General features: G+C 31.5%; 4 protein-coding genes across 9 annotated transcripts; 2 read left to right on the top strand and 2 right to left on the bottom strand.

Moving 5' to 3' along the window:
* Positions 1 to 1902: 1902 nt before the first annotated feature.
* On the top strand, positions 1903 to 6021 carry LOC123202649 (phosphatidylinositol transfer protein 3-like). 4 transcript variants are annotated; one of them, XM_044618637.1, is made up of 6 exons: positions 1903 to 2150; positions 3492 to 3584; positions 3712 to 3888; positions 4106 to 4204; positions 4630 to 4872; positions 5436 to 6021. In XM_044618637.1, exons 2-6 carry the CDS (start codon positions 3510 to 3512, stop codon positions 5856 to 5858), a joined length of 1017 nt encoding a protein of 338 aa, XP_044474572.1. In that variant the 5' UTR covers positions 1903 to 2150; positions 3492 to 3509; the 3' UTR covers positions 5859 to 6021. The 4 variants fall into 4 exon arrangements, with proteins under 4 accessions (XP_044474572.1, XP_044474574.1, XP_044474573.1 ...); XM_044618639.1 differs by having other exon boundaries at positions 3449 to 3584; XM_044618638.1 differs by having other exon boundaries at positions 3409 to 3584.
* A 963-nt stretch (positions 6022 to 6984) lies between these two features.
* Positions 6985 to 11155, bottom strand: LOC123203772 (2,3-bisphosphoglycerate-dependent phosphoglycerate mutase 1). Of its 3 annotated transcripts, none has more exons than XM_044620244.1 (9): positions 10988 to 11155; positions 10126 to 10394; positions 9613 to 9836; positions 9199 to 9317; positions 8910 to 9066; positions 8199 to 8300; positions 7948 to 8067; positions 7370 to 7426; positions 6985 to 7258 (listed from the first exon to the last, which is right to left on the bottom strand). In XM_044620244.1, exons 2-8 carry the CDS (start codon positions 10391 to 10393, stop codon positions 7382 to 7384), a joined length of 1035 nt encoding a protein of 344 aa, XP_044476179.1. In that variant the 5' UTR covers position 10394; positions 10988 to 11155; the 3' UTR covers positions 6985 to 7258; positions 7370 to 7381. The 3 variants fall into 3 exon arrangements, with proteins under 3 accessions (XP_044476179.1, XP_044476178.1, XP_044476177.1); XM_044620243.1 differs by having other exon boundaries at positions 7366 to 7426; positions 10830 to 11154; XM_044620242.1 differs by having other exon boundaries at positions 10830 to 11153.
* A 3766-nt stretch (positions 11156 to 14921) lies between these two features.
* On the bottom strand, positions 14922 to 16084 carry LOC123202718 (pollen-specific protein C13-like). The gene is made up of 2 exons (XM_044618777.1): positions 15785 to 16084; positions 14922 to 15427 (listed from the first exon to the last, which is right to left on the bottom strand). Exons 1-2 carry the CDS (start codon positions 15936 to 15938, stop codon positions 15096 to 15098), a joined length of 486 nt encoding a protein of 161 aa, XP_044474712.1. The 5' UTR covers positions 15939 to 16084; the 3' UTR covers positions 14922 to 15095.
* Positions 16085 to 23862: 7778 nt separating this feature from the next.
* LOC123203020 (FCS-Like Zinc finger 6-like) lies at positions 23863 to 24994 on the top strand. The gene is made up of 2 exons (XM_044619177.1): positions 23863 to 24336; positions 24541 to 24994. Exons 1-2 carry the CDS (start codon positions 23975 to 23977, stop codon positions 24686 to 24688), a joined length of 510 nt encoding a protein of 169 aa, XP_044475112.1. The 5' UTR covers positions 23863 to 23974; the 3' UTR covers positions 24689 to 24994.
* The last annotated feature ends 300 nt before the right edge of the window (positions 24995 to 25294 follow it).

Here is a 25294-nt window from a genome sequence, read left to right as displayed (position 1 = left end):
CCATATTATAGTATATACTTTGTAAAATAATAATAATAATAATAATAATAATAATAATAGTAACATAAATTTGATTTGCTACTTAACAAAATCATCATCAAGTCTAAAGTTCTGAATTTTTTCTTAACATTTTAAATTAATTATTACTATGTGATAAGTATATAAAACCCAATCACCAATATTTTCTTCCAAAGTTCCTATCATTCGCATTTGAGTAATTTTTTGACATGTCTAAAAGGCCCACCCTGATATGGTAGCTCCTTCTTTGCTTCACCTCGCTTTCCATGACTGTTTCATTGACGTGACTGAGTTTTTCTTTTCCACTTGATTTTGCTTCTCATTGATTATTGATCTGGGTTACTTGAATCAATAATTTTGATTTTTGATGAATTTGTAATAGGGTATTTAATTGTTTAATCTAGTTTTTTTTTTTTTTTCTCAAATCTTTATTTGTGTGTATTTTTGTTATTGTTTTATAATCAATCCATGTTTGATATGAGTAACTGCATAAATGAAATTTATCTATAGATGCTATAAAATTATATACATAAATAATACGTATAATTTTATATATAAAATAATAATAATATATTATCATAAAATTAAATATTATTTTATATTTTTTATATCTGTATGCAATAGAGAGTCTAATTTCATAAATTTAAATTTTTTACCAGAACAACAATTTCTTTTGCTTCTGAAACAAATGCATCAACACATGAAAACACTGGGGTATATTTCTTCAATCTCTTCCTTGATTATCTCAATTTTATCAAAACCCTTCAGATTCTGATTTGGAGTAGTCTCTTTCTCTAAGTTAATTTCTTCAACATCATCCAATAAATAGAAGCATCATATCCCTGAAGAAACAGTCTATTCCAAATCAGAATCCGAAGGGTTTTTGATATAATTGACATATTTAATGAAGAGTTTGAAGAAATGTACCGGGTATTTTATTTTATTTTTTATTTTTTTTGTGTGTTGATGCATTTGTTTTGGTAGCAAAAGAAATTATTTTTCTGGTAAAAAATTCAAATTTACGTAATTAGAATCGTTTATACGTACAAAAAAAACATAAATTATTCATGTTCTATCAGTCAATTGACTACTTTGTACTTAATACGTTTTGTATTTCTTTTATCCAAATTTTATAATTGTATTTTACAAAAGCATTTTTCACCTACGGAATACCGTATCCGTATACTTTCCGTACTTTTTTTCTATTCCCTTTTACTAACAAACAAAGATCATGACCATGAATTTTAACTGAACTAAGCATTGTTGAAAACTGGAGGTAACTTTTGTAGACTGTCGGCAACGGTGCACTTTCAATCTCTTTGGCGAAACACTGAAAAAGCAGAGTGAAAAGGTGGTTAACAGGTTGAAAATTGAATGAAATCAGTTATGGTGAGGTCCATTAGGTTTTGGTAGACAGTGGCTATAATGAAATCGTGTGTATTGAAAATTTAATTTTATATATTATATATTAAGAATTATAATAAAATAATAAAAAATAAATTGATATATTTTTATTATTTTAAAAATTATTATGGATATTTTAAAAAAATTTAAAATGATATATATTTATTATATTATTATATTTTATAATAGATTATACCAGTCTTTCTTTATTAATAATTTTCAAGTTATTATCCCAAGAAAAACGTGGAGAATTCTTGTTACTATTTGTCGAACGAAAAATCCCTCTTTAGATTTGGAATCAACAAGGGTACCAGCGTATATTCTCATCACTTGCCTGCAAACTTTGGCTGATTTCATGGACCATCCCACTCAATTCTCAAAACTGCCATTTAACTGGAGTTAAAATGAGGATATTTCTGACATTTTGTTTCGTGAAAAGGACATTTATGGTACCGAAGTCCAATTTTAACCAAAAAATAATCCAAAATTTTTCACTACGCGGCAGCAGGCATTTGCCATTTCCCGGTCTCTTTAGAGAGTGGATCCCAGTGAAAAACTCCGTCAAAGTAGAGAAAATTCAAAAGAAAAAAAACACTTCCCGCAATTTTTTTTTTTTTGGTTTAAATGAGCTTTTGATATGTTGACCTCCTCTGGTTTCATGGTTTTGACCGATTAACGAGCTCCCAATATAATCGTTCATTTCAAGATTCAGTTCGTCGATCACTCAGGTTGGCGCTGTAAATCTTGTTATTTTTTAATCATTCATTCTCTATATATATGTTTTCTTATCGATTATTACTCGCTAATGGCTGCCGAGGTTCCGTGTCTTAAGGATCTTTCGTTTTGATCAGATTGATCCATCTGGCTGAAGCTTAGATTATATTTAATTTTTTATCAAATTGTATTTTTAGCTTGTTGGATTTAGTCATTTAGCTTCTTTATCAGAAGAGCTTATGAGCAGCTTAATTACAAATACTATCTGACGTGGAATTGTAAAATGTAACTCTTGGAACAGAATATAATTAAATTACTTGATTTATCATACTCCAATCTTATCGAATTGCCTTAATGCATGTTTTGGTGGTTGTTTGTAATTGAGGAGACGCATAAGTTGTTTCTAAATATGTAAGCATTGCCGTATATACATTTTTCAGGCTAAGTATGAACTAATTATACTGAAATTCAGTGCTTAAGCAGAGTTAAAGCCTTGCCAAAATTTTATATTTTTGGTTCAGTTAGTGCTGAGTCTGTTTACTCTGTATACATAGGAGTATTTTCTTTTTATGGGTTTTTTTTTTTGTAATGTACATAGACAGGTCATTATGTGTTGAACACAATGGAAAGTAAAAGGAGAGGATGTGAATTTGATAATAAGTCAGAAAGATTTCAAAGTTCTGGGATGTATTTATTCACATTCTCAATGTCAAAAACAGGTTGCAAGTTGTTGTAAAGACTTTTCTCTTAGTACATGTTTGAGTTGTTTGCTTTTACCTTCCTTGATAAATACAGCTAATTGATATTGGGGTGAAAGTGTGTCACTTTTACGGTGAATGCCTCTTCTTATTTTGGAATTATTTCTCATTTATGAAAATTAGAGCCTTTTTGCATGTGTTATTAGTCTGTCTATGCTGGCTTTTATTTAATATATACCCTTTTTTGTTTGGTATGTATTGGTTACTTTCTTACATTTTGTCACAAACCAAATAGAGCATTAGTGTAATAAGTTTTTGTATTTTAATTTATGAGCTAGGATCAACACACATACTAGATGCAATGCCAACCATCTAAAGTACTTTAATCTAATGGTCTAAAAATAATGAACTTACATTTTAAAAATGTTCACCATTAACAACAACTGTATACATATTTTGTGAAGATATATGTATATCTTTCCTATATTTGTTTATTTTTTAGGTTTTTCTAAAGAAGTATAGTATCACTTTTTGGTTAAACATGTTAATTTTTACATTCTATATAATAGTAAAGATGAAGCCAATAAAGGGGCTGAGATGGAACTGTCACCTAGGTAGTCAGCACCAAAGTTCTAAATCCAGTTCTTGACTCTACAGCGAGACTTCTTGCAAGCTATGAGCGACAGTATAGAGCAATCTCATTCAAATGGGTGTGAGAAGCCCTTCCCATCTGAAGAGCAGCAAGCTAAGGTATCACTGTCTAATGAGCTCTGTATCATAAGTTTTTACAAGTTATAAATTTGCAGAATTGAGGCATACAAAAGTTACTGTGTAGAGAGTAAGCTATGAACCACATAAGCCACTTTTATTTTTGCAGATTCATGAGGTGAGGAGGTTGCTGGGACCATTGTCTGATAGGTCATCTATTTATTGCTCTGATGCATCAATCTCAAGATATTTAATGGCACGGAATTGGAATATCAAGAAGGCAACTAAAATGTTAAAAGAAACATTAAAATGGAGAGCAGAATACAAACCAGAAGAGATTCACTGGGTATGCTACCATTTATCTCAACTAGTTTTTGTGTTAAATTTAAGGCAGAATTCTCTGACCAAATATGTTATCTGGTTGTATTTTCAGCAATAAAATAAAGCCTGATTATATTTTCCGATTGCCTGCTATGCACTTTAATAATCCACTTAGATCAAGATATGTTATTTTTACACATTTTTTGTTTTTCTAACTTCACTTGTTTTTGCTCATGATGTAGGATGAGGTTGCTCATGAAGCGGAGACTGGGAAAATCTACAGATCAAATTATGTTGACAAATATGGGAGAACAGTTCTTGTCATGAGACCTGCTTGCCAGGTTTATTCTGGATAATCCCCTTTGTGTCTGTGATTATTTGTAAAGCTGTTATTTCCTAATGGTTGGAGAAAATTTCATCTGTCCAGTTCATCTAAAATTACTAAATATTCAAACACAGGTTCCATCTTCCACAGATAATTAGATCATTGAGCAGATCCTTGTTGCATAATTAATTTTGTTTTTCTCTAGTGAGTTAATTTGGAAAGCATAAATATTACAAGATTCTCTTCTTATGAATGATTAAGTTTGTAGCATTGAGTGTATATGTGTGTAATGGTTTGTTTGAATATTCACTGATATTTGGTCTTGCAGGACATCATGTAATACATGATTGTCATGCATTGAGATTAAATTTTTTATAGAAGATTACTTCATTTTATATTGTTTATCATTTATTAAATTTATAAAGTTTTTTTTAACTGCAGAATTCAAAGTCAACTAAAGGACAAATTAGGTATTTGGTGTACTGCATGGAGAATGCTATCTCAAATCTACCACCAGACCAGGAACAGATGGTCTGGCTAATTGATTTCCAAGGTTTCAATTTGTCACATATTTCAGTGAAGGTAACACGGGAAACAGCCCATGTTTTACAAGACCGTTATCCAGAACGCCTTGGTCTGGCAATACTGTACAACCCACCCAAGTTCTTTGAACCATTTTGGACGGTAACCCACTTTACCTTGTTTATGATTTTGTCATGATTCTTTCAAAGTTCTAGGATAATTAGTGTGAACTCATTTACTTGCTTTTGTTAATATATTTGAGAATGTTAGGCAGATGTTACTTCATGCAAATAGATTTTAGGTTTTGTGGCTGTATGCCGCTACTTAGGTATAGGAATTACGTATTCCATTTTGTTATTTTGCTGCTATAGATTGGGGGAAAAAATAACTTCTGAAAACATCAAGATAAACCTGAAATTTTTATTTGTGTATGGCTGGAAATGCTTAGTGTCACCTACAATTTAGTGTCTTGCTTATGAAATAGGATTTCTTGGGTGGGTTATAAAGATCATTAAAGGGACACTGCCAATGTGGCCTCTCTTTTCTTATTTAAATAACTGAATACATTTTGGCATGCGTTTTCATATACAATTTAGTTTGTGTTTTCATACACTGATTGACAGAACCATGTTCATAATTTTTCTACCATTTTGCTGCCATGGTTGCTAGTTTGGTTTTTATTTTTGTGATCCAATCTGTAACTTTAGGATAATGCATCGCTGCAGGTGGTGAAACCCTTTCTAGAGCCTAAGACTCAGAATAAAGTCAAATTTGTTTACTCAGATGATGCCAACACTAAGAAAATGGTGGAGGAATTATTTGATATGGATCAGTTGGAGTCTGCATTTGGTGGAAATAATACCTCTGGTTTCAACATCAATAAATATGCGGAGAGGATGAGGGAAGATGACAAGAGAATGCCTGCATTTTCAACAAAACGAAAAGAAATTCCTCCCCCAGTGGACCCCCAACCTGCTCTGACATTGGCCACTGCCAGTTCTCTCGATTTAATCTCAGATTCTGATACTTGTGACAATGAGAAAATAGTTGCTTCCCCGTCTGATGAAATAAGGTCTGAAGCTGTGCCCCCAAATGAAACTCTTGTGGTTACTGAGGGAAGCAAGACTATTGCGGGAGAAGTACATTAGGATGAAGATGGAACAGCATATGGTGACCATTGATGCTTGATATTTTGGGTAGAATGACAAAACAATGAAACTTCTCCTCTCAACTAGTATCTTAGTGTTGTGGACATTAAATGCATGAATTTTAATCAAGTTTATCCGAAGGAGTTATCTGCTTCTTTATCAATATCTCTTCTTTTTTCCCTTTGAATGCTTTTTTTTTTCTTTAATCACATGATTATCCCGTCATGTTGTAAAACCATTGAATCGTTTAAAATTTACCATTTTGTTTGATTTGATTTATATATGTTTTATCCTGAATTGATAAATTTTTTAAAAGCAGTTTTAGTTTGAACTATAGTTTCGATGATTTTCAAACTAAATCAAACTATAAATCATATTATTTTAAAATACATATACACATATATATATGATAAATTTTTTTAATAAATAATTATGTGTAATTTTTTCATATTTATTTTATCATTTTTTATATATGTTGTATGTATATTTTAATATTTCATATATTTATACTATATTTTAAAAAACTATAAATTAATTAATTTTATTAAATAATATATATTTAAAAACGAATAATTTTAATAAATTTAAACTGTAATCTAAACCAGATTAAACCGTATATTTTTTTGTTTGATTTGAAATCTAAAATAAGTTTGACTTGATTTAAAAATTTTTTAAACTATTTTTTTAATTTGTTTTGAAAAAATTTTAGTTTTGAAAAAATTTTCAAATTGTATCAAGCCGAATTGAATACACCCATCAGGCTCGTGTTGTTCTTAAAAGAGCCCAAACCCAAAGAGCATATAGAGACATAAGTAAGAGCAAAAGCAAATAGCGAAAGTCACGAAGATGAAAAACAATCAACAAATAATTTTGGTTCAGGTCCACTTTTTTTAAACAATAAAACTATATATATTTATTTTTAAATACACAACTGAAAATATATTTAACGTGTCATTATATGATTAAGTGTTATTTTTAATTTATTCAAAATCATTTAATTATATGATGACACATTAATTATATATTTAGATATATACTCAAAAGTGTATATATATATAATATTGCTCTCTTTCAAATGTCATCCCTGAAATGTTTGACCATAGCTGAGCTGAGTGATCAGTTTTACTGATAAAACAGGAGGAAATTTGATCTTATTACAGTCCATCTTAGACTTGCGCATGTATCTTATCAGACAAAGATCTAACCTGAACAAAGCCAAGGCCTCATAAGGTCGACTAGTACAAAATAGTACACAAAGCAATAGCCAGCTTTCGGTTTATAACCATATGGATACCGGCGTATTTCATGTAAACTAGCTTTCACTTGAGCGTATTTCCTTCCTTCGTAATCCGACAATACACCGACACAACCATAGATTTGATGCAATAACAAGTAAATTCCTGAATAAGCCATATAATGTGTGAGCTTATCTAACAGCTCAGAAGCAGATGATGAAAACATATCACAGCAGCTAAAATTGATGATGATAACCAGGAAATCAAATTACCTACATTTCAAAGATACTAATGAAGCATCTCATCCAACTTCTGCCGATATCGAGCTAAAGTCTGCAATTGAAGCAGTAAAATGGTTAGCTGTCATATGGTGATTTACAGATCTCAAAATAAACTCAAGATGAAAACGAGTAGACACCCACAATTAATTGGTAGATTATAGATTGACCAATTTTTTCTTTCTTTTTTGTGGCACAGGAAGGATTAGACCTGTTGCTATAGTCATATCACTAGTAAAGTAGGTTTAACTATTTTGTGCCATATGACAGCAGCATATTTCTCTTTTAATAAATGGTGTTAGTCAACAGCTAAAAGATCCTTCAATAAAAGCAAAGCCACTTCAAATTTATATCAAGGTCCAAGGATATTCAAGTCCCTTTCTATCCATCCATCTTTTTTTCTTAACATCTTACACACCACGACAACATAAACAAAATCCATCAAAATTTTGTTTAAGTTCTCTCTCATGCATTCGCTCTATAAAAGTTTTGGTTACTCAGTCTATGCTGCACTCATAAGTCGATAGTATTTTATACCAGAGTAGATCAAGAAAAACAGGGGCAAAAGTTTTGTACCCTAGTATAAGCATAAACCCCTGCCTCGGTTGGTCCTACTGGACTTCCCCTTCTGATGAACTTTCCCTCTTTGAATATGTAAAGCATTGGTATTCCAGTTGATAATTCTAAACTGATCACCTGTTAAAATAAGTGAAAAAAGGAAGTAGATTCAGAAAGGAAACAAGGTTTGCAGTACAAAACAAAAAGAAAAAAATAATAAGTGCCAAAAACTGGCCAAGATTAGAGTTCAAAGAAAATAGTTCACTTACCTCCTGAGAAGTTAATTTGTCAAGATACATAATGATGGACCTCAGAGAGTTGCCATGGGCAGCAATCATTACATTCTTTCCAGCTTGAAGTTGGGGTACAATCTGCAGTGTGAAAGGTTCAGCAATCAGACAGTATGTGTTAGGAACCCAGCAAGGTCCCGATTCTCAACCAATACAACTAATTGCATCGACAGAAAAATAAGATGATATTTGTAGTATTAGCCTTGTATACAAGCAAAACAATTCTCCCTCTCTCTCTAGCACCGAGTAAGCAAAACCAAAACACCACACTTCCGGCAGTCCAAGAGACCGGAAATCTCTCCTGAATGTCCTAACTTTAAAGAGGCTAGGCACCCTCCCAGATCAGCCGAAGCTGCCCACAATTTTTCCAGAAAATGTTCTCTGCCTTCTCTCCCCCTCTCCTCTTTTTAAGCCTTTTTCTCCTCTAACTCCATGATTCTCTTTGCCCGTGTTTACAGTTTCCACAGTGGTCCTGATTTATTTTCCCTGATTTGCTTTTGTGTTGGCACAATGCCTTGCTTTTGTGTTGCTGAGCCACCATGCTTGTCCTAACACTATGAAATAATGAGGGGTACTTGAATCTTTACAAACCTAGGTCCACTGTGAACTGATAACATATGTAAAGATAAAAGATTTACACAAACAAGTCAGAAAGTAGCTAGATATACAAAATCACAGAGTCTTGCACACCTGATCTCTAAAATAAGCAACAGCTCTTTCAGCACACATCTCCAAGCTCTCACCATTAGGAGGAGGAATGTCATAACTCCGCCGCCACACATGAACTTGTTCCTTCCCATATCTATCTGCTGTTTCCTGCTTATTTAGACCCTGTAATTCCCCATACCTAAAGAGAAGAAAGGCTCGTCAATTGAGAATGAATAAAGGGCCAGAGAATGAAGAAGTTAAAATAAAAAATAAGATAAAAAGGAAAGGGGGTGGAGCAAGGATGGCCAAAAAAGCAGAGCAAAATCGTTACATTCTTTCATTCAATTGCCATGCTGTTATAACTGGAATGGATTGCTTCATGGTGTCTTCACTAAAAATTTGACTCCAAGACTTTGCCTGTTCACTTTCATTGTGCATAATTATAGGCACCTGCCAGCAGATAAATGGTTAGCATGTTAGCAGTTTAAGAAACCACCAGATTCAGATCTGTACTGGAGAACAAAATTACCTAATTTCAAAGCAAGTCTTGAAAATATTTAAATAGTTATACATGAATTTGGGCACAAACATATTTCAAATTTGCTTAACCAATTACAAGTATTGCACCAAAGAAAGGTAAAGAGATACTAACTTAAAGGCATGCCTATATCATCCTTACTACTAAAATCAACAGCATAATTTGCTTTGTCTGACACCTAGAAGTCAGATGACTACGTGATTCTACCTTCTTACGTCGGTGCTGGGTCATGGCAAGCATAGCAGTCATCTGTGCACGAATTAGTGCTGATGTATAAATCATGTCGACAGGTATGTTGCTAATTTTCTTTCCAGCTTCAATTGCCTCTTCCACACCTTTCTTGGTTAATGGAACATCAACACAACCTGTGAACAGATTCTTTTCATTCCATAAAGACTCACCATGACGAACCAGAATCAAGGCTGCTTCACCTGAAATGAAATAGGAAATCAGTATTAGAGGATTTTAAAAAAAATCATAATAAAAAACCCAATTGATGAGGTAACTCAAATTGAGTAGAAAAATTTAACAACACCATGCATTTGGCTATGAAAGCTTTTGCCAACCAAGAGTGATACAAATAGTTCAGAATTTCCAAGGCACGGTCAAGGAAAAGGCTTTATCAATTCAGGATGATGCATGCCTGAGATTTGATACATATACATTTATCTTCTCTTCACTAACTATATATGAATCTTGAAGAGAAAGATGATTGCTTACTTCTTTTCTTTTTGCAGTCAGCGGTGTTGTTATTTGAAGGGGATGAAACAGGATCCACCAAAGTTGGAGAAGCTGATGCTTGAATCACACCAAAATTCTTCTTGCTAAAGCCATAGGTCCAGTTGATTGACAATTTTATATTGGCTTTGAAACCTTTTGGAGTTAATCTCACCGGAACATTTCCAAATTCACGATGAGCTCCAGAGCTATAAAAAAGTCTATTGGACTGAAGAGTCCCAATGGCTTGGTTAAAGACAGCAGTAGCCATTCTGATATGCAATACAAAGACAAAAATTAAACAAATTGATTCCTAATATTTAATAATAAAAACAACAAGAGTGCATAAGCTAGAAGCAAAAATTTATAGGAAAACCATGAGAAATCAGTTGGGACATGGCCAAAAGAAAGTTGATAAAAACAAGGTGAACAAATGAGTAGAAGCAAACAAGCTTAGCTATCACATTGTAAAGGAGTTTTTTTTTCCCTGTAAAATCAACCTTATGTAAAGCAAAATTAACGCCTAAAAAAATTTAAACACACAAATACCAAGCAACAAATTCAAATGCACGGTTACTTCTTCAGAATCATAACATTATGTCTAACAATCATTAATCAACTTAAACAAACACGAACGGTTATAACTAAACAATTAATCAAAGGACTCCGATCATAAGAAAAAGCAGTAACAAATATAAGAAATGAACCTGAAGACGAGAACGCGGCAACGACGGAACAAAAATTAGAATAAAGAGAGAAATACGATAGCTTCTTAAATAGGGAATAAGGCAGCGAAAACTCCGAGGCGAAATACAGAAAGGAGAAAAGTTGACGGAGAAGAAGATGAAAGGTAAAGAAAAATTACAAGATGAATATTTCAATTTCAGCAGACTCAAGTGAGGGAAAATGAAAGCATCAGGATCATTTATGTATCGACGTTATCGCTGTTGTTGTTAGTTGATTTTGTCTTTGATGTGATGTGAACAGCAACCAAACAGTGTCTTTCAGGTTCCTCACGTTGGTAAACGAAGACATTTTCGCTGTATTTTACATTAATTTTATGGCCGAATAATTTTTCCACCCAAGGTTTGGTGACATAATTCCTCCATCCCTTCAGTTTGAAATTCAACTTTTCTACCTCTGGTCAACTTTAACCATGAAAGGTCAGAAAAGTAATTTAGGACGAACCAAATCAGATTTAAAACAAGTAAAGGAGAAAAAAAAAAAAAAAGGCAAAATACTTTGATAGCTCACATTGATTTTTAGTTTGGCAATAATGCCCACTCTCCTTCCTTTTCCACTCTAATTGCAACAACCACCTCGGATCCTCTCATTTCAACTAGTTACAACAGCCACCCACCTTTCTTTTCACCTAACTTGAAAAAGCCTACAACAAACTTCAAATGTAGTTTGAACACCCAGCCTCAATTGTTCCCTTCTTTACCCAAATGTAAGTAGTTTTTTCACTTTTAGTAAGATTCAAGATGTCTAGATCTTTAAAAATATTGACAATGTCGATGACCAATACAATATATTCGACACTGTTATGAGTTATTATTAATTCAAAATATAGTTTTAGCATTTCAACTTCAATTGTTGTTTTTTTCGACTTTTTATTATAAAAATTAAAGAAGTCTCTACACTCTCCTCTGACTTTGAATCTACACGTTCATAATCTCTTTCCCAAGCTCTATGAAACTTCATTCAACACCTTTTTTTGATGTCAATAATGTTTAGTGTGGTCAAAGATTTCATAAATGAAGATTTCAATTGGAGAAACTTTTCACAAATGCAATATTCAATGTCTTGATTTCATGATATTACAGTACTTATTATGAATGGAGAGAGAAGTGAAAGGAGTGACCCTAACTCCTTTGTAAATATCATTGACTAAGTTATAAAAAGTGTCCACAAAAAATCTAGAACTTTCTCAATAGTCTTAATCTTCTTTGGGTGGTGAAAGGAAAATTGCCCTTGATCATGGTTGGATTAATATAGGAGGAGAATATGACAATTGATGGAGAGGGAAAAAAAGAAGAAAAGGAAAGGAAACAAGATATTTTTGTAATTCCAATTTTAAAAAAAAAGATAATTTGATAATTGACTTTTGTATTAAATATTTATGATAATATCATAATTTTACAAAAAATGACAAATCAAATAACACCCAATTATAAAGTAATATATTATTATTTGTATATTAAATTATATATATTATATATACACATAATTTTATTATGATTTATAATAAAACTAAATAATTTTTATTAACAGAAGTAGATGATAGATATACAAATTGATTTTTAAATTTAAAGGATGAAAAATTGTTGCATCAAAATTAGGGTGGGACATAGTTATTTTGCCTAATTTTATTTATCAACTTGTATATTATTTGAATACAAAAAACCATATATAAAGGAGAAAAGAAACCAAGTTAATAAAACAAATAAACTACCCACCTGGTTTAGACTATGGCTTATTAAACAGGCATAGCCTTTGATGACGCTAACTTGTTGAACAGAAGCAGCCATTCAAAGTCTCCAAATAAGACCACCTACGCCCGCCTCTCCTTGTGTCGTTGGGTTTTAGATATAACACGTGTTTATTTCATGCATCTATCACAATTCCGAATGCTTGCTTCCACCTACTTTTTCGTCACTTGATTTCTGATGTTGACTCTCCAAATGGCTACACTAAAAGTTAACTGTTGTCCAGTTGGTCTAGAGAATATACTTTAACTTTATTCCTCTGTTCTTTCGAGAAGAGCTTGCCAAGTACGTTTGATGTGACTTTGTTTTCTCCGCTTACCTCTTATTTGCGCAGCTTTAGACCGAGAATTAGCTGATTTAAAGCAGAAGACGAGACATTAACATGGTTTCTGTCAAGATATAAGCTAATATCATGAAAAACTGAATCTCTCCATCATCGATCTATTGAGCTAAAGCCTTGGCAGCTCTTGAGCTCTATGGATAAAATATTATTTACTTAAATTATGTTTGATTCAAATGTTTCTTTCTTTTCCGAAGCTATTGATGCCATACCAACTCTTTCCTCGTAACCTTATGAATACTGAAAATTTATGCCGATCAGATTTCTAGGCATACAACAATGAATATTAGTTAATCAATCATGTTAAACACTAAGGGAAGAGATAAATAAAACATAAAGAACATCATACACATAATTTTTAATAGGATTTGACATACTGTTCAAGAGTCTGCATCAACGAATATATTATTAATAACTCAATTATGTTATTAATAACTCTAGAAAAGTGTTTTAACTCATTAATGAATCAACTACTACGAATGAAATATCTTGAGAGAGACTTGATTTTAAATTCAAATTTTAACTTTATAATCTGTTACATATTAAAGAGATAACACTTATTTTGAAAAGACATAAAGCTATCGCTTTCCTTCATAAGTGTGTAATATAGAGGAATGCATATTTTGAGGTTGTGCTGTTTGAGATTTTCCTATCTTTCCACAAAGAGTTCCAAAAGGAATGTTTAACCTAAGACTAGCATATTAAAGGATCTTTTCACCTTTCGAAAGACAATAGAAGAGTAGTTTAATAGAGATTGAAGACACACATATATTTAGCAAAGACTCTCATTTCGACGCCAAACTATTAATAAGAATTCTTATCGCCAACTAATATACGCAATATAGACTAAAATAGTGTTAGTGAGAATCAGATAAGCAATACAATCATCCACTACAACAAGAGAAAAATAATATAAAGATGATTAAACACATAATTTTTAATGTGGTTTGACTCGCTACTCAAGAGCTCATGTCTACAGTAATATTATTGATAACTCTGAGAAAATATTCCAGCAATGTGTAAATCAAAGATTACATATGAGATCTCTTGAGAACTTAATTTTGGACAAAGGTCCTAATAAGAATAGTGAGATTTCTTTATAAGCCTCTTAACCTATGTTTGAATAATACTAATCAAATCCTAAGTGTTAGAAGTTAACTACATGAAACAGTATATCCGATTGCTATTCTGTTTTCCTCACCTCCTCATTTCCCTTGAATGATCCAACACTTCTCTAACCATATATCAAAAGGCTGCCACATTTGTTTTCTTATTTTAATCTATATATAACCATCTGAACATTTGAAAATCTGGGCGATTAAAACTGATGCATGGACAATCAAAGAGGAAGAAGCTTGGCTTATCTGAACTAAGATAAACTTCTGTGTTAATACATATTATATTATATTACTCATCCCTCTGTTGAATGTACAACAAAACAGTGCTTGTGCAGATAGAGGGCCTATAGTTGACTTTTTTTTTTCATATCTATCAGAAGCGTAATAGAAATACTATTAATCTGTTGTAACTCTCTACAGGGCATAAACAGGAAAACTAGCATTTTAACTGCAATCCATCCAGATGAATATGTTTCAGAGAGCACTCTAATGAAGATTACATAAACCATTCAATATTAAACTGACATTTGAGAAATACCAACCAAGCAGAAACAGATGGCAATAAGAACTCACAATAGCATAAAAATTTTAATTAATAAGCAATTAGTAAAAATCCAATTGTTTGATCTAAATTCCACAAGAACAAATGAAATCTGACAAATAACGAGATGGATTAAAACCTGCCAATCATCAGATTCAAAACAACAAACATCAGGTGTACACAATGCTAATCAGAATGCTTAACTAAAGAAACAGAATGATGAAACTCCATACACCAAGCTTGAAAGTGAAAGAAGCAAAGCAATCCATTAAACATGCATCAACAGATTAATTGATGCAAAGCTAATCAGATGCAGGCAGAAACATCATGTATTTAACTGATTGAGTCTCATTAACAATCATCTACACACAGAAACAACAAAACATCCAGAAATTTAAAAAAAGTACTACAAGTATATAATAATAACAATAATAGGCAGATAACGCTTAATTAATCAATTAGAGGCATCAGAAAATACCCCTTCTCTAATCCTCATTCTCATCCTCTTGGTATTGCTTGAGGATCTGGGCGCAACCTGACAATGCCTTATCCTTCATGAAGCCCATTGAATTGGCATATCGGAGACGAGAGGCAATGCCATTGGAATCAGTGAGTATGACACGGGACCGTTCACGCCCTGGGGAGACCACTTTGCAGTCAGGCTGGGGGCTGCTGACAAGTACAGCATCACAATACTGATCCGCATGGTCTTCATTAACAGGAATCTTGTAAGTTCCAGTGGAATCGGTTGTTCCTTCCTTGCTGTAAACCAGTTGCATGGACTTCCTATCGTTGCATTCCACTCTAACCTTCGCTCCTATATGAACAACACTAACTCGTTCAACTCTATCCTTAATTAGTTCTTAAATACTTTGATTTGATACAATATAAAACTATTTGAAAGATAAATTATGATTAGAACACCACAGCTATATCCAAACTAACATCTAATAACATAAATTAACAATAAATCTTAGTTTATGTAATTAACATTAGGACGCTAACACACTGCGAAACTTAGTTGCAATTAGCATGAAAACTGAGCAAAAATATGGAAGAGTAGATAGCGGTAATTTAGCGTGAGTGATTTAGCATTGATACTGAGCAAGAGCACCTAGAAATGCATAGATCTAGCAATCTAAGTAACAGATCCATCACTAAAACAGCCACACACCTGCAATGTAGGAGATGGCGGAGGTCTCGAAACCGGCACGGCAAGCGTCACAGTACACGCGTCCTTGTACCTCGTAGGGGTTCTTGTTAGGCCGAGCAGCGATGACGAGAGCGGGGAGGACGCAGAGAGCGATGAAGAGCAATGCCCTAGCCATTGTACTGAGAGAGCGAGTTGTAGAAGGTAGAACCACAAGATGAGCTGAGCCTGAAAACGTACCAATAATTTAGCTAACAGATGGATGAAAGCACAAAAAACGCAGTGATACAGGGCAATGAGTAAAGTGGGAGAGAAAAAGAATAAAAATTAAAGAGCCACGTCAAGAAATATTTGTGCTTATTAGGATGAGTGTATGTTTAGATACGTGTCGCACATCTGAAATCGTTTTAAAATTTTTGATGATGTGGCGTAGTTTTATTGGATAGAGTTTGGTCTTGTTGGAGAATCGGCGTAGGAAATACTGAAGAAGAAGTGATGAATCATGAATTGCAGCTACTGGGCGCTGTCGGTGCTCACATGGGGAGAGAGAGTAAAATTAAAGAAAGCGAGTAAGGTAAGAATCAGCTGTAGTGCAGCACATGGATCGTGAATTTGTCAACTGTGACGGAATTGATGCCGTGGCAAATGGTTGATGATAGATTAAAAATTAAAATTTAGTCCTATTCAGTTTTAAAAAATTATAAAAATAATATTAATTTTATTATAATTATATTTTTATTTATTAATTTTTTTAAAAATAATATTATTTTTAATTAATATAATAAATAATATAAAAATATTTTAAAACAATTATATATAATAACATTTAAGTAGATTGGTATATTAATATTCTTTAGCCACTTTTAATTAAATATAATGATTATTTATATTAAATAATTTTTTAACTTTGATTATCTAAATCAAATACATCTAAAAAAGTGTTTTTGATTTATTATTTTATTTGATTTTTTTGATAATTTTTTATTATTAACGATAATGTTACAAATAATAAAAAAAACAATTAGATTATATTTAAGAATGTTTAATATCTAACAAAAAAATTTCATTATTTATATTCATCAATTTTTATTTAATATAATAATAATAATTTTTTAAATAATTAATCTTTAAAATATTTTTATCACAATAAAAAAATAGCTCAATCAATTATAATGTGTATTTTGGTAAATCAATAATAGATGAGTGAGGGTAGCTTAATGGATATGAAACCGGAGGCCCAACAAGCACTTGGACTTGGACTAACAGTAGAAGTAACCAAAAACCTTTTTTTTCGGGTAACTGATCTTGAACATGTAAGTTTGAAATTCAGTGATTGAGTTTACAATTATTATATCAGATAAATCAAGAGTTTATAAATATAACAAAAACTTGAATTCAACCGTGGCAAAGTAACCAAAAGCTTTACTTTGGTTGTTTACTAGAATTGGGTTTCAAGCCAACCTTCTACCAACAAACTAGACACAAAGAAACAAACTTTCAATAAGTGGAATCCATAGCCGTAGAAAATCGACATCCTCGGCCTCGCGTGGCTTTTCTGCAGCTATCATAAGTATTTGTCCATGCCTGTGTTAGTGGGAAACATCCATTATTGCAAAAGAAATGCATTAGATCTTTTCCAGTAACAGCTATTCAGCAAAAGACAACATCTCGCATAGATTCTTTTAACTTTTCATACTCAGGTAACTCAGCCAATACAAATATTTTATCGGAGATATTATAATCTGTGATGCCTTGTTGAGTTGCCTCCAGTCAATACTGCACAAGAAAACTTTGTGTTACATCTACTTAGTTGCCCACTTGCCGCTGGTTACGTAGCTGCTAAGCAATCCCTTGTCACTTGATATTTATAAGTCAATGAGGGACACAGAAAAAGAAAGAACAATTTTTTTTCTTTCCAGAAAGGGATGGGACAATTAATAAGAAATGAGATGGTGACATATAAATAGTGAAAAATCATTTTCCAATTTATATATACCACCAGATTATTGAGAAGAATAAATAAATCTTACAGTTTATGTGGTTTTATTCTGTGTGTGTGTCGCTTTCTTGTATCATTTTTGAAAGAACAGAGTTTTCTTAATCTTTTTCAGACTTTGTTGCATATTAAAGATGGCCTTCATTTCCAAAGTCACCGGAAACATCTTATGGTTAGACTGATTCAGATTTAATATAGGCCAAAGGACTTGTTCCCACCCAAGGTTTCTTGTATTCCCAAATTGGTATTCGTTAATTATTAAAACCCAAATATTTACTCGTAGGCTGTTAAAACTAATAAAACAAGTTAAGTTTAACTGGTTTAATTAGTATTATATTATTCATTTCCTCCATAAGTTAGAAAATTAATAATTTTCTTTAAAGATTAAACTTTAAAATATTACATTTTTCCCTTAGGGTTTCTTTGTTTTCTCCCTCCTTTTTCCAGCATTGTCTTCATCATTTTGTGTTCTAGTGATGAAAACGATCATCTTCATCTCTAACGAAGATGACATCTTTGTTTAGAGATGGCACCAGAAAAGGGAATAGAGAGAGAAGTCAGTCAGAGATAATGTTATAAAAAAAAGGGACAAAAGAAAGAAACCCTAAAAAGAAAATATAATATTTTAAAGTTTAATCATGAAACAAAATTGTTAGTTTCTAAATCTAAAGAGAAATGGATAACATTAACTGATTTTGTTAATTTTAACAGCTCACAAGTGAGTGTTTAAGTTTTCAATACTTAACAGGTATTAATTTAGAAATGTAACAAACCTTACGTGGGAATAAGTCCTTTGACCTTTAATTTATAATAAATTTGCCTTTATGAAAAGGTAGTGAAAGAAATTAAATACTTATGACCATCAGGATTCACAGAGAGAGTGGCTAAGCCTGGTTGCGACCCAACCTAATGAGTATTGCCTCAACTCAAGGTTGGTGAGCGATGGAGTGTGATAAGGGCTTGGGTAAACATAGCTGAAGGCATGTTTCGGAGTAAGTGCGTTTGATTGCTAGTTTCGTGGGTGTGTTGTTGATTGTTGGAGTTGTTCCAGCAGCAAGGCGTCACAATGTAATTGGAGGCGTACTGAAAGAGGATTGGATCATTCTTACATAAACTGATCAGGTATTGAAGTTACTCCATTGATGAGTTTAAGATAAAATAAAACTAATGACCTTAAGCTATAATATGGATGCATGCAAAACTGATTTTTGAGAAGATAGTATCGGAAATTTGGAATATTGCAGGAACAAATCGGGAATTTTAGTCCATGACACTATCTGCTGGTTTCCTGGTAGGCAACTTCCACTACAAAATGAGGCTTGGCTAAAGTTAAATAAGCCCATCTCATGCTTGTAAAATACAAAAAACAAAAATAGCTTTAAACAGGATGATCGCCTTGCCTTCCTAAATTAAACTTTGCACCAAAAATATAACTCTTTATGATTGTCCTTTATGTCTCTGTCTTAGCTCATCATCCACTAAAAGTAGGAAAACTTTAAGAAAGAGCATCACTGATACAAGAAAGTGAAAAACTTTAATATTAATATCATTAAACAAGCCAAGGACCCAAGTTTTGATGCATTTTCAGTTATATTCGTAAAGTTTGAAAATTTTAAAGTCCCACTCATAAGTTAATTTCTGTTTAAAATCTCAGTTAAGATTAAAAATAAAACTGTCATTTAACCAAAAATTTTAAAAAATAAAGTTTTATTATATTTATCTCTCTTAGTTTAAAAATCTCATAATTCTTTTTTATCTAAAGTTTGAAAAATCAATATTCCCCCTTAGGGTTTGTAAACTATCATTAAAGAAGATAAAGTTCGTCGTCTCTGGCCACATTGACTCTCACTGTCGATCAATTCCCAACCACCAATGAAATCGATTTTCTCAACAAAGATGAAGTCAAAGGAAATCAGTTTCACCGATGGTTAGAATTTGATTAGCAGGGAGAGATAAGTCAGAAGAGAAAGCTAACGCGGTCGGAGATAATGAACTTCACTGTCTTGGCAATAGTTTGCAAACCCTAAGAGGGAAATGTTGATGTTTCAAACTTCAGGTGGAGAAAATTGTCAGTTTTCAAACTGAGAGGGACGAACGAATAATACTTTAGTTTTTTAAATTTTTTATTAAATGATTATTTTAATCCCAACTAAGATTTTAAGTGAAAATTGACTCATAGATGAGATTTTAGGTTTTTCAAACTCTATAAATGTGATTTTGAGTTTTTCAAACCTCACAGATATAATATTAAAAATGTATCAAAACTTGGGTGAGAAATAGTCCTTTCGCCCATTAAAAATGGTATCATGTCTAAATTTAAAAAGTGGATACCCAAGACATCTTGTACTTCAGAAGCCAGCCTCGCAATCAAAATCTTATGGAATCTTATAAATATTTTCAGATGCTAGCTCCACAAATGAGCCCGTATTGAGGTGCTGGAATTCTGCGTATAAAGCTAGAAATTCATCTCTTTTAGCGCTCTCATAAAGTCAATATGCTATGAGAATGAGACTTTTCATCTACCTGTAGCATATTCTCCACTTCCGAAACCTCGAAACTCTGAATTGTGATTTAATAAAAATATGTCTATATATTTTTTAATATATAAAATTAAATTATTTTAAATTAAAAATAAAATAATTTTAAATTATATAATAATATAATTTGTATACCCATTTATATACTTAACATCAAATTAATGCTTTTTAGTTTAATACAACTTTAGATGTGATACACTTCATTTTTGTATCTATTGTTGCTATTGCTGTGACAAATCTTAAATGAAAAATGATATATTTTATCACTTAAAATATGAAGTTGCTAAGAGAAAATATATTTCCAACACAGTCTAAAGGTTTAAATTACCATATTACCTATACATTAAACCTCTCTCTTCCTCTCTTGCTAGATTCACACCGTCAATCATGTTAGCGTGGGTGGAGGCCAAGACCGACGAACCCAAACACCTCATTGACCATTCCAAGTCTTTACTAAATGACTGTGCTTTCGATTTTGACGGTTCAAAGTACTTCATTGAGGACAACATAGGTACACGCTAAATCTAACAAGATCCAACAAACCCATTTAGGTGTTGCTTGCGATGAAGGTGACAATGCCAATATTTTCATGGAGGTGTTCAGAATTAAAGTGGTGGTGGTGCTAACATATGGGTGTTACCATTGTTAAGTATGAATAATTTTCCTTTTTGGTCTTTTTAAGACTTTTTGTTCTACGTGCTAATGATGGGTGTTGACAACAATGTTGATCGGGGTGACTTGATAGTGTGGTGGTGATATTAATGGTAATGTGTTGATGGTTATTGATAATAATCGTGGATGTTCTTAACACCATCATGAATACTATTGTGACAATCACTATCATTAAAACCTTACTATCTTTGCTAAACTTATAGCTATAATACGAGGACTTAGATGGTGATAAGACTATCGGTGTTAATAGTTATGACGATAACAACATTTCCGAGTGACTCTAATAACAATGACATTAATGACAATTTATAAAAATAGGATAGAGATGAGTATTTACTAACAACTCTTGGTTTCTCTAATTCTCTTTTCTTGTTTTATTTATTTCTTTTCATTCAATTTTCTATCTCTTATTTGATGTGTTTCATAGACAACACATTTGTTCTTTGATGATAAACTAACATCTTCTTCACATATTTTTATTCAAATCCTCGAGATTTATGGATGAATCAAATAATAAGTAATCATAAAATAAAGATCTTGTCGAAATAAAACCAAATAAAAAAAGCAATACAATATTCAAAGATGTTTTCTCTTGTTACATAAAGACATAAAATGATATTTTTACCATTTTATTAGCTAATTTTTGTTAATGATAGTTAGATTTTGAATAAAAAGTGTCATTTATTTATGTACATAAAATTATGGATAACCTAAAATTTAATTAATATGAGAGATGATGCTCAACTCTCCTTTACCTTTTAGAAAAAAAAAAAAATGAAAAGAAAAGTTTAAGGATGGCAATAATGTCATATCATATGAACAATCAAAGTATGAAAATTACACGTACAATCATGGCATCAGAATATTATAATTTACAAAGTTTATAAATATCACATTTATTTTAAAGAATTTTTAATTTTAATTTCTTAAAAATCCCAAAAGGGAGATTCCACCCTCTAATGTTCTCTTTATATGTACTGTCAGGTGCCAAAATCTGGGCATGGAACTTGACCAAACTTAAGTGCTCTCATTGGATAGGAAGTGAATTGCATTTTCCCACCCAAAGTTTGGTGTTAAATACTTTTTCATCATCCAAAGTCAAATTTTGTTAAAGAAAAATCAGTTTTAGTAAGTAAAATTATTATTTTATCCTTCCTATTTTATTTTTTAAAATTATAATATAATTTTAAATTGACAAAAATTAAAAATAAATTCTTTAAATAATTAAATTGTATAAAAGCTCACTTATTTCTCTTTTCTTTAACACTTATCTCTTTCTTTCTCTCTTCTTGTTGATAGAGATTTATAATTTTTTAAAATATTAAGAATAGGAAAGAAAATTTTCAAGGGGTTTTTAAAATTAAAAAAAGTTTAGTCATTTTCAAAATTTTTAAAAATTTTGATATGTCATTCAACAATTTAAAAAATGATAATTATATCTTAAAAAATTTAATAAAATGTAATAAATTAGGGGTATGAATGTCATATTATAAACTGTTGTGTCTATAATGTATTTTCAAAATATATGAAAATTTGAAAAGATTTTAATGATTTATTTTATAACAACCCACTTAATTTTAAATTATATAAAACTTACTTAATTTCAAACCTATTTATTTATTTTTCCTTTTACCTCATATCTTTTCCTATTTTTCTATAACTAAGGGTGTTAATAATATATAATTATATATTTAAGGGAAAACTATCATTTTTAAAAATTTAGGTGTGTTAATAAAAATTTTAAGGAGTTTTTGGAAGTTCAAAAATGTTTAGAGATGTTTTTAAAATTTTTAACATTTTAATATACCCCTAATAGTTTTATAAATGATAATTACATTCCCAACGAATTGAATAAAATATAACAAACTAGAGGTATAAATTTCATATTATAAATTATCGGATTGTAATAATATTTTTAAAATATATGAGATTTGTAAAATTTTCAGTGATTGATTTGTGAGTTTTTAATTCTTTTAAAGGTTAAATTGCAATTTTTAAAACATTCAAGTCTGATATAATATAATTGTTTTTTTTCAAAATAATATAATAAAATTACTATTTTATCCTTTCCTAGTTTTGTGTGCTCACACATGGATTTATCACATTACGACAAATTCATATGTGTATATATTTGTGTGTCAAAAGTAGATATAAATAATATTACTTTTTAAAAATATAATTTGATTTTAGGTGAAAAAAATATTATTTATGCCTATTAAGGGGTCATTTGGTTTTCTTTATAAAAAAATTACCTTAGTAATTTATATTTTATTATTTACATTACTTTATTTGGTTTTTCAGTAATAAAAGATTATAATAATATTTTATTGGCAATAGTGATGTGACATATAATGTAAATAGTAATCTAATTATCACATATTAAAAATTACCAAAGTAATATTGATTTTATTATATTATATTTTTATTTATTAATTTTTTTAAGACTAAAATACATTCATTTTTAATTTATATAACAAATAATATGACATATACTTTAAAAAAGTTATATCCAAAAATATTTAAGTAAAATAATTTTTTAGTATTCTTTTATTACCTTTCATTGAACACAATAATTATATATTTACTCAATTTTATCAAATTTTATCAAATATAATAATAATTTATATCTAATAATTTTTAAATTAATCTATTTTTAAATAATTTTTTAATTTTGATGATAAAATATTTCTTAAACTAAACACCCTCTAAAGTGTAAAAAGGGATCTTAAGCTAAAATTTGGGTGGGAAAACGTTACGTACTCTTAGATGGAATGAGAGAATCCAAAACTGTGTATACCAAAAAGGAAAATTAATCAATTTATTAACAATAACAAGTGGCAAAGCTGACGTGGATTTCCTAAAATTCAAAAGATTTATTAAGGTTAAAAATTGAAGGGCTCGGATTCAGTTTCTGGCTCTTCTTTTATATTCCAGTCTCCACTTCAACTTCAGTTCTACCCCTTTCTCTCTCCCAATATCATCCTTCTTCTGGGTGAATTGTATAAACAAATGACACCACAAAATCAAGAGGAAGTAAAGATGTTGTTGGGAAAGAGACCTCGTCCTTCAATGAAGCGAACAACAAGCCTCAGTGAGATCACCTTTGATATAGGTGAACCAGCACCTGTTGCAGATAATCACCAGAACAACCCCTTCAATATTACAACACGCCAGAAGCAGGTAGTTTACGGGGGCGGCGGCGGCGGCGGCGGTGGGTATGATAGTTTAGATCAACGGCTCTTGTCCATGGTCTGGCCGAGATATAATCATAGGAGACGGTCATCTGATTTTTCTGACTCTGATCACTTCTTGAGAGCTTGTTGTCTCTGTAAACGTCGATTGGTGCCCGGCCGTGACATATACATGTATAGGTACTCACTCTAATTCTCTCTCCCTCTATATCTTCAAAGACTCCGTCTTTCTTTCAGTCTGAGATGTGGCCTTCGTTTTTTCCATTTAAACCCCGCCTCTTTAAATATTTTCTTGTGAAAGTTTTTCTCTTGATTTAGATTTTCCCATGAAAAGCTTCACGTTAATATAAGTGAATTGAAGAAGATTTATTAATAATTGCGCAGGGGAGATAGCGCTTTTTGTAGCCTTGAATGCAGGCAATATCAAATGAATCAAGATGAGAGGAACGAGAAGTGCTCGTTTGCTTCAGCAAAGAAACAAGCTGCATCTCCCAACGGCGGCGCCAAGAGTGGGACTGTGGCGGCTGTGTAGATCAAAAGATAATCCTCCCAGAAAAAAAAAAAAACAGAAGAAGAAGAAGATTTTTAGCTTCTTATGTATCTATATCTAGGAGACTAGGGCCATCGATACGTGGGGCTGCTATATATTCTCAAAAAAGACTTAATCTGTATGCAAATGGGCTAGTTTTTGAAGTTCTTATTAATTTTATGTGAATCTAAGAAGTGCCTACAAGTATAAATCAGTCTATACTTGTTCTTGTCTCCTATGTTTTGATCTGTTTCTAGCTTGTTTCAGACGAACTAAAATTACAGATTCACAAGTTTTCTCTCCTCTCAACTTGGTTTTTGTTATGTGAGTGACTGTTTATGTTTCGAGTTGTAAACTGAATAGGCTGTGGCTGGTATTGTGGTATGTATTTGATTGCCGAACGACAATTTCCCACCTCTTAAATTTGGAAAAAAATCTGATTTTTTCACCTACTATTCAGTTCTGTTGATATATCATATTAGTTTTAGCGTTAGTGTTAACGAAAAGTCTAAAAAATCCTCTAATAATTGATAAAAAGTCTAAGGTATCTTTTGATAGTCGATAACAAGTTGAAAATATCCCTCTTTTATCGCTCTTTTCCTTATTCCT

The sequence above is a fragment of the Mangifera indica genome, chromosome 19, assembly GCF_011075055.1.
Source record: "Mangifera indica cultivar Alphonso chromosome 19, CATAS_Mindica_2.1, whole genome shotgun sequence".
Taxonomy (NCBI): domain Eukaryota; kingdom Viridiplantae; phylum Streptophyta; class Magnoliopsida; order Sapindales; family Anacardiaceae; genus Mangifera; species Mangifera indica.
The sequence above is the reverse complement of the archived record's forward strand: the minus strand, read 5'-3'. Positions and strand labels throughout refer to the sequence as shown.